General features: G+C 37.9%; 1 protein-coding gene across 1 annotated transcript in view; it reads left to right on the forward strand.

The window, feature by feature from the left end:
- LOC121857662 (nuclear pore complex protein Nup93-like) overlaps positions 1-7,958 on the forward strand; it is a 63,688-nt gene extending 55,730 nt beyond the window's left edge. The window contains exon 16 of the mRNA XM_042353723.1: positions 7,399-7,958. Within this exon, the coding sequence (XP_042209657.1) occupies positions 7,399-7,509 (111 nt within the window). The 3' untranslated portion in view covers positions 7,510-7,958. The remainder of the gene's footprint in view (positions 1-7,398) is intronic.
- Positions 7,959-9,499: the final 1,541 nt, after the last annotated feature.

Below are 9,499 nucleotides of genomic sequence, written 5' to 3' on the forward strand. Positions count from 1 at the left end.
CTGTACATTGTGCTTCCAATATCTTCCCAGGCGGTAGTATCTCCCTGTTTGGTAGCTGCCTAAAACTTTTAGTAATATTACTTTGATACAACATGATAAATTAGACAAACAATGAAAATAAACAAACAAAAGTTATTTACCAAGACCTTCTCTCTCAGAACAGAGGGGAGATAAGACGGCTATTTATAGCCTGTCTTTGTGTAGGAAGTCGACCACACTAGAAATAATTCATTTAAAATTTATATTTTTTACATAGAATATTCAGTACATGACTGCAATTATAAAATATTGTGAATATATATATATATATATATATATATATATATATATATATATATATATATATATATATATATATATATATATATATATATATATATATATATATATATATATATATATATATATATATATATATATTTGTGTAATAAATGTATGTAGTAAGTATGTACAGTAATCTTTTTCACTCAAATCCTAATTAAACACTATTGAATTAGAATACTGTAGCTCGCTGAAGCAAGCTTATAAATTAAAGAAAATACTTCCAGTGTGTTTAATATATTACAGTATGATATAAATAAACAAATAAATCGGTAAATCCATTTTAAGTAAATGAAACAATTGTATTCGACACCGACATTAGTTCAAGTTAAATAACAAACTTTTAAGTGAGTCACTAGTGTTTACACTACACCAACCAGTAAAATTTGATGCCATTACTTGAAGTGAATTGGCTTTATTTTAAAAAACCAAGGATGTGTAAACAGCACTGGTCAATGGGATGGTTGGTAAAGGACTACTGGGTCAGTAAGCTCCCAATGGTAAGTGTCACATTTGGGGTACCGGTCTTATACAGCGAATAGGGCTCAAAAGCTACTTTTTAAATGGAAATTTTGGGGGCCGTCTTATACACCCCGTCGCCTTGTAGGCCGAGATATACGGTACAGTAGAAGTTTTTAACCGTCTTCTGCATGCAATAAATTTTTAAATTCCCGTGACCACAACAAAAGTCATATGGTACCTGTCATCTCCAGTTATATGCAGTGTGGGCTATGTTCTGCAGCCAATTTATCCCCCCTTTTTATTTTTGTAAGATTTATACACCACTGGCTTCATTGTTGTTTTGGCGATAACATAAGCAGAAAAAAATGAATCGACAATAAGACTACAGTGGCCTCGTGAGTTCCACACAGCTCGAATTCTGCAACTCACGATTTTCATGCGAGACCCTAAATTCCCTTCCTTGCGACATCCGTGCACCATCCTCCTGAATTTCACATTCCTTGTACAGTAGAACGTTGATATAACACGAGATACATTCCAAGAGAGGTTGCTTTCAACCGAATTTGCACTAAATCGAAGTGTTGTTTCAATGGAATAATTTAGTTTGGTACTTGAGAGAAACACAAAATAGTAAAAAGACTGAGAGTCTACCCAGATGCACCTCAGCCCATCTCTTAGAATAAACAAAACATTGTTTTTGCAGTGCAGGTTGACAATCCCTTAACCGAAATCCTTGGGGACAGAGGCATTTCGGATTTCGGAATTTTTCGGTTTTCAGAATGGTTAGGTTTTTTTTTTTTTTTTTTTTTTTTTTTTTTTTAAAGCCAGGCAAGTCACTGACCCACATTGGGGCCTGGGGGGCGAAAATATATTAAAATTTATAATAATAATAATTATAATAATAATAATAATAATAATAATTCATAGGTCCAGGTCATGTTTCTCACTTTTGATCTTTTTTCATTCTTGTATTTCTTTATTATTATTATTTTATTATTACAGTATTATTGTTATCATTATTATTTTATTTTGGTGTATTTTTTATTATAATTTTTATTGACTATGAATAATTATTATTATAATTATTATTACTATTACATTTTCGCCCCCCAGGCCCCGATGTGTGTCAGTGATCTATGCCCGGGTGGGCTAATCCATGTAAAAAAAAAAAAAAAAGTTTTGCCCCACAAAAAAAAAAACTTTCGGTTTTCAGAGCTTTTCGGTTTTCGGAATTTCGGATAAAGGGTTGTCAACCTGTAGTATGCTAAAGCAAATACCTGCACTCATAAATCAACAAAGCTAAAATTAAAGGATGCAAAATGGTCTGTTTACTAGCATCAGCTGATGTGGGAGGGTGGTTGCGCTTGCACTGTACACCGCCCGCCTCTCGTCTGACTCACCAAGCACTTTCACTTTCCTCTCAACTTAGTTTTTAATTACTTTATGCTGTCAAAAATAGATTTTTACTCAACTTTACTTCGGCAATTCATCCTCTGAAGATGCAGAGCCCAACTCGACCAGCTCATTATCCACATCACTGTCCAAATTGGCGCCCCACACTTGAAGTACCATTTCCTCGCTGCAGTGCTTTCAGCACCTTGATTCTCTGCTCCAGTGTAATTGCTTGCCTTGATTTGGTCTTTTAGGTAGTTAATGATGTAGTGGCTGGCCTCTTGGACATAGTGGCGAGGGTTGATGCACATGGTAGAAGGAGATAGTGTCCGTTCACTAGAGTGTCAGTGTTGGAACTGGGGATGTTTGAGGGTGTGGGAGGCTGGCGGGCAGCTGTGTAGCATGCCCAGAGACGCGTCTGGCGGTAAACATTAGGTGCAAAATTTGAAATACCTCCTAGTGTGCATTTCCATATGATGCACCAGATTGACTCGCTTAAAATAGGAAAAATTTTGCTTTAAATTAATACACATTGTCCTTAATTGTGGGTGTTGCTTTAAATCAATAATTTTAAATTGAATTGCTTTAAATCAATGTTCTACTGTACTATTAAAATGGGTTTTTTACCTTCTACCAATGAGTTTGTGTTTAAACCTTTGTTAAATTATAGGGTAAATATTATTCTGTGATACATTAGATTTTTTTTTACATAAAATATAGTTTGTTAACACAAGACTGTAATAAACACTAAACTTTGTACCTAATACATAAAAATACAATGCTGGGGGTCCTCGTTATCCATGGTGAATGCCTCTGATAACGAATCCACATAAAGCGGGGAATTAATCCCATAAGAAATGATGGAAATAGGTCAAATTGGGACCATGACATTGTACATGACACTCAAAAAAATTACACGATATCTTTTAACAATTATTTACCTTAGAAACATTTGTGTACACTCACTCCAGTAGTTTGAGACAAAATATTTATTATAATGTTTTAAAAATAAATAATGTTAACCTAATAAAATATATGTATTTACTTAGCTTCAAAGGTAGAGATGTTTGGCTTGATTGGATTGATGGAAGTGGGTGTTGGGAGAGGAGGATTAGTTGGAAGATGAAAAAGAAACAACAAGGTGGATTGTCCATTGCCTAATCACTTCTAATTTTACATCTACAGTGGTCCCTCGGTTAACGAACACAATTCGTTCCAGAAGGTCGTTCGTTAACCGAAAATTTCGTTAACCGAAACCATTGTTTCAATGGGATTTTGGGTAATTGGTTCCAACTCACTGAAAATTACATACACACTAAAAATAAATGCAGTAAAGTACACTTACTTTGAGGTGTGCATGTAGAAAGCTCCTGGTTGATGATGATGATGATGATGATGGGAATTAGAAGTGGGGGTGGAGGAGAAGGGAGAAGAGAAGGCAGTGGGGGTGGAAGAGAAGTCACCCCATGCATTTTAAGTTCACTTGGTGTAATTCAAGATTATTTTCTTTAAATCAACACTGCACTGCACTATATATTGTCATTATGTAAAATTAATTTCAGAATGACCAATTATTGTACTGTAAAAACATAAAAATAGTTTGTGTTCAAGAGAGTCTCAAGCAAGATGCTTCCTCCACTAAGCATAGACACAAACTGACGCCATTCTGGGTGAGTCAAGTGGCTGTTTGGCGCGCTAAAAACTAGTTCCCTGTACTTCAATTATGTTACATAATTGTTAAAATGACTAAAATTTTAATATAAGACTTGGAAAATTATTGAATAGTACAACCTTCTTGATATTTACTCAATTGGAAACGAATTTAAGCCCTAAAACCGATTACTGTATTGGCGGACTAATACTCCAGCTGGTGAGCAGGCGAAAACATGTTGACACGATTTCGTAAGGATTTTGTTAACCGAATTTTTGTTCGTTAATCGAGTTGAAGATTCTTCTGGAAGGTAATTCGTTAACCGAAATTTCGTTAACCAAGATGTTCGTTAACCGAGGGATCACTGTATACTATAGCTAGTGTGCTTCCTTTTGAGCACTGCACCACCCTGTTTGGGTTAGGAATTCATTGCTACAAAAATAATAAAATAATTTACCACAGCATACACGAAAAGACACAACAAAGGCAGGGGTAAACACAACACAGCACTGGTCTGGATGAAACAAAGCGGGAGACTGGTGCGGCGACATGTGTGTCTGTGTGCATGCTTAACACCAGGAAGAGGATGACATTTCAAATGCTTTGGCTAAAAATACGTAGATTTTATCAGGAGTTTTCAGAGTTTTTGAATGGAATTCACTTAAATGCAATGACTTTTTATGTGGATGGTCACAAAAAGTTGACCATTAACTGCTTAACTGCGGATAGTGAATACTTTTACAATGAGGACCTCCTGGCTGGTTCTTTAGCCATTTGTCTATGTGAACATATCACCAAGAACTTACAGGGCATACCATACAATAACTCATCTGGGGTTGAGTGTGGGAATTTTTTTTTTTTTTTAATATTTACTTTAATGATTTATTAACCCGCCATCAAATGAATCCAAGTAATGTAGGAATTATGGTTAAATTACATAGTGTATAGTGTCGTTTTAATGGGGTTGGGCTTACATAAGTCTCCCAGAGGGGGAACTTTTGTCGAGTCATTCCAACCTCAACTGCTATACATACCTACTGTACTTCCCTTCACATAAATCCCTTCCACTCATTATTTTTGTTATTTTAATGTTGTATTACATATTTTCCTTTTTATATTAGAGTGTTTTTTAAATTAGGGGAGTGAAGGTGGCTGAAAGGATAAAAAAAACAGAGACTTTAGTATGAGTGCCAGAAAGAACAAGCACATTTAACATGTAAACATATACAGTATTGCGAGTTCCATGAATCGGTAATTCTGTGCGGGATCCCCGGTACAAAAGCAATCACAAAACTCTCGGGGGCCCACAGTATATTATTTCACTCCAAGTAAAGAAAAAATTAATAATTACTTGTGTTCCCAACATCATATCTTGGATATTATCTCACAAATTTACCAAGGTATTATCATAGTTATACAAGTGGAATTCTATTAGCTTTCTAACGGTGGTTGTTTGAATTTTGATATGACTAATAATGGATGGGTGGGAAAGGAGAAAAGGGACAAATGTGACCTACCAGCACAGCTGACAGGAGGAGACTGAAGGACAGCGCAATTTCACCCATGCTTTGGCACTTTGGAAGCTTCCGACATGATATCATGTAGTGATCTATGAAGACAATTATCTTGAAATTTTTTGGGGGGTTAATTTTTAATAGTCTAATGACATGTCAGCAATGCAAACAGTGCTACAATGATTTGACATAATTTGCATCATGATGCACAGTAGGGTTGCATTAAATTTTTAGCTTTAAAACGTTGGTAAACATTCACATTAAGTATTAAGTAGTGTAATGTATAGTACAAATAAGTAAATTTAGCTCATGAATATTTTAGAGATAGTGGTGCATGGTGGTAGTGATGGTTGAGTCAACTAGTCATTATGCCTTTACAATCCCTCTCTAACTATGGAATCTTAAATACTGTACTGTATATACTTTTAAAGCAAGATACAGTAGAAGTCCAAAAATCCGGACTGCTTGGGGATTGGGTCGGTCCGGATTTTCGGATTTCCGGATTCTCAGGCAGTACTTTTAAAATTCAAATTTAAGGAGGAATAAACAAGAGATGAACAGGTACACTTTGATAGTTTATTCATTAGCAAATATAGCATGCTTCATTTATCAAAAAGAGCAGTTTTAAAGAAAAAGCTGTGAATTCCAGAATTTTATTCTTTGCCTTTTTTATATCATAAATTGTAGACTTTACAATGTCGTATGTTTCCATTAAAACAGTATTGCTCACACCACGTTCTAGTTTCTTAATTATTTCAAGTTTGTCACTCAATTTCAATGTGTTCTTCTTTCTCTTCACACAACGAAATTTATCTACTTTAGGAGCCATTATTATGGGCTTGTACAGTACTCTGTAAATGGAAAGAGTAGGACTCAAAATTAAATATGCTGTCACAGTTTGATTGCTCATTTTAAAGTGGCGACCACGTGGTCGCTTGTTGTCGTTGTGCAGCTGTGGCGCTCACGCGTGCGCACATACACACAAAAGCCCGCTAAAAAAAAAAAGTTTTCGAAAAGTCCGGATTTTTGGACTTTTACTGTAGACATTCATATTCAATGAAGGTACTGTATTATTATTTAAATATCAATAGATGCAGGTCATATATGCATGTACAATTGCCTTCAGGTGTAATATTACCCCCTACCAAGCCTTCCTTGGTCATTTGGCAACGTCGCATTTGTGGGGCTAGGGAACTGAATTATATGGTTGTTAATTGTTAGTGCATGTCTTTCCTAGTACAGTATTTATATATTAATAATTGAAAGAACAATCATCAAAGCAAATAATACATATTTTGGAATCTGTGATATAACTTGAGGGTATACAGTGGGGTATGCTATAACGAACGGATCCTACTACAAATATTCCTATAACGAACAGTTTTACCTATAAAATTGAGAATGCTATAACGAACGAAACTCCTACAACGAACATTATTTAAAATTTTTTTTTTTTTTTTTTAATAATTTATTGTTTTTTTATTACAAGTATTAATGATGTTCTTTATTTCAGGGGTTTAGATGCATATTTATGCACTTTTTTACAATTGTTACAATTTTATATTATATTTTTCAGTGTTAATTGGTTGTATTTGGGGGCCTGGAACGAATTAATCCTATAACGAACGAATGCTATAACCAACAAGGTTCTAGAACCAATTAGATTCGTTATAGCATACCCCACTGTACTGTACTTACATTTTTTCAACATTTTGTTGCCTTGTCCTTTCATTTTCAAGTCATATTACAAATTGCATAGAGTATTGTATTTTTTCTCTATTACTGAAGATGTTATATTAATCATGATGAACCATAAGAGGCCAATCATATGAGGATATAATACTGAATCAATAAATAAATAAACCTGACAAATGTGGCAATACCTGATCAGCTCCAGCCTGCATACATACTCAAGTGTCTTATTTCTCAGCTGGCCTATAGCAAATCTGATTAGTTTTAAGAAATGGGGAAGATTAAATAAAAAAAAAATCTTATGAAATGAACAACACTTACTGAATACTGTACTGTTTAATGTCTTGTAACTTCTCTCCCTGACAGCACCTTCAAGAACAAGCTCAAGCCATTGTGGCATTTGCAGGGATGATCCCCATGAGACTACACTCTGAGATAAATGCACGCCTGGTACAGTTGGAGGCTCTTATTAATTAATGGGTGTCTGTGTCCGTATATTAAGCTTTTTTCTTTTGCTCTTGATGACTGGCTCTTGATAATCTTTGATGATTTAGCAGAAATATAAAGGATAAGAAATCTTTTTTGAAAGAAAATTTAGAATACTGTACTTAGATATAAGTGTTTGTATGATAAATTTCCAGATTAAATGCAATGAATACTTGGTTATGACCGAAAAAAGGAAGCAATTGTTTCAAAATTAATTATTTCAGTTTTGCAAATGAAAAGTCATAGAATATAACTTATTAATTATTCCAGTATACTGTATTGCCAATATTATGAAATAAAAAATCAGTACAGTCTACAATTTTAATGAATACAAAGCTCAAAACAATGGTGTCATGTGTCAGTACTCTGTTAACTCTCGTGTAGCTGGTGTCTGTACTAAACTCTTCTGTTATGCAATAAATAAGGATGGAAACTTGAAATATCATATAATGTTAACCCTCATTTTCTAAGGAAATGCTAAGTGATTTTGACTGGTTTTAAATGGTTAATGAATCTGTCAGATAATTTCAATATTCTGCAATCTTTGTGATTAGCCGATCAGTTTTATCATTCCCATATTTCTTGTAAACTTTTAGTTTTAGTGTGTTTTATAAGAGTTATTGATGCGTCATAACTACAATATATTCAGTAGTCCTTTATCTCTTGGAGTCCCTGGTACCCCTGGGAGGGCCTCTGCCTCTCTTGGGAGGGCTCCCTGGGAGCCCTGCTGGCCCCGGCGAGGGCCCCTGTGACCCTACTGCTGCCTGGGGCCCCAATGCTTCTTGGTATGGCTTCTGGAGGCCCTGCTGCCCCATGAGAGGGGTCCCCTGGGGTGCTGCCTTCCCCTTGGGACCTCCTGTTCTCTGGGAGGGACCTTAGGGCCACTTGGGAAAGCTCTTGGGATCCTTACAGCCCCTGGGGCCCCTGTTGCCCCCTGTGAGGGCCCTTGGGAGACTTGTCGCTTCCTGAGAGGGCCCTACCGCTCCCTGAGAGGGCCCTGCCACTCCCTGGGAGGAACACTGTCGCCTTACCAAAATATTAAGCCTTATATCATAGTAATTTTTTGCCCGAAATATACTTTTCTCTTGGCATTGGAATTTAAAGGGTTTAACTAATTAAGTACTTCCAGAATAACACCAAACACCAAAATCTCACCTCGGAGACACATAGTTGGCGAGTAATTGGCATTGAAATAATGTAATTAGAATGTTCCACGGGGAGGAGGGTTCCAGGGGCCCTCCCAAGGAGCTTCAGGGGCCCTCCCATGGTGGTCTGTACCCGCCCAGGGGGTGGCAAGGGCCTTCCAGGGGGCAGGGCACACAGGGTTCCTCCCAGAGGGGCCATCTCAGAGGGGGCAGGGCCCACAAGTATTCTCCCAGAGGGGTCATGGCCAACAGAGGCTCTCCCAGAGGGGTCAGGGACCACAGGGGCCCTTCCAAGGGGGGCAGGGCCACCTGGAAGCCCTCCCAGGGGGCATCAGGGCCCTCGCAGTAAGTGGCAAGGCTCCTAGGGGCACACCCAGGGGGCAGCAAGGCTCACAGGGGGAGCCATGGTCCCCTCTAAGGGCTCTCCCAGGGGTGGCATGGCCCACAGGAGCCCTCCCAGGAGGGCAGGGCCCACCTAGGGGGGAAGGACCCACAGGGACCTACCAAGGGGGCTGTAGGGCCCTCGGAGGCGATAAGGCCCAGAGGGGCCCTCACAGGGGGAGGCATGGCCCTTAGAGGCCCTCCCAGGGGTAGCAGGGCTCACAGGAGAGGCATGGCCCCTAAGGGCCCTCCTAGGGGACTCTTGGAGTTCCTGCCACCCCCTGGCAGCCCTGTCGCTACCTGGGAGGGCCTCTACTGCCTCCTGGGGCCCCATTGCTTCTTGGGAGGGTCCCTGGAGTAATTAGTATTGCAAAAGTAATTAAAATTTTCTAAAAATCACTTGAACAGGCAATAATCCAGATATCAAATTTTGGTTAACAGATCCTTAAGCAGCA

The sequence above is a fragment of the Homarus americanus genome, unplaced genomic scaffold (genome assembly GCF_018991925.1).
Source record: "Homarus americanus isolate GMGI-L3 unplaced genomic scaffold, GMGI_Hamer_2.0 scaffold16712, whole genome shotgun sequence".
Taxonomy (NCBI): Eukaryota; Metazoa; Arthropoda; class Malacostraca; order Decapoda; family Nephropidae; genus Homarus; species Homarus americanus.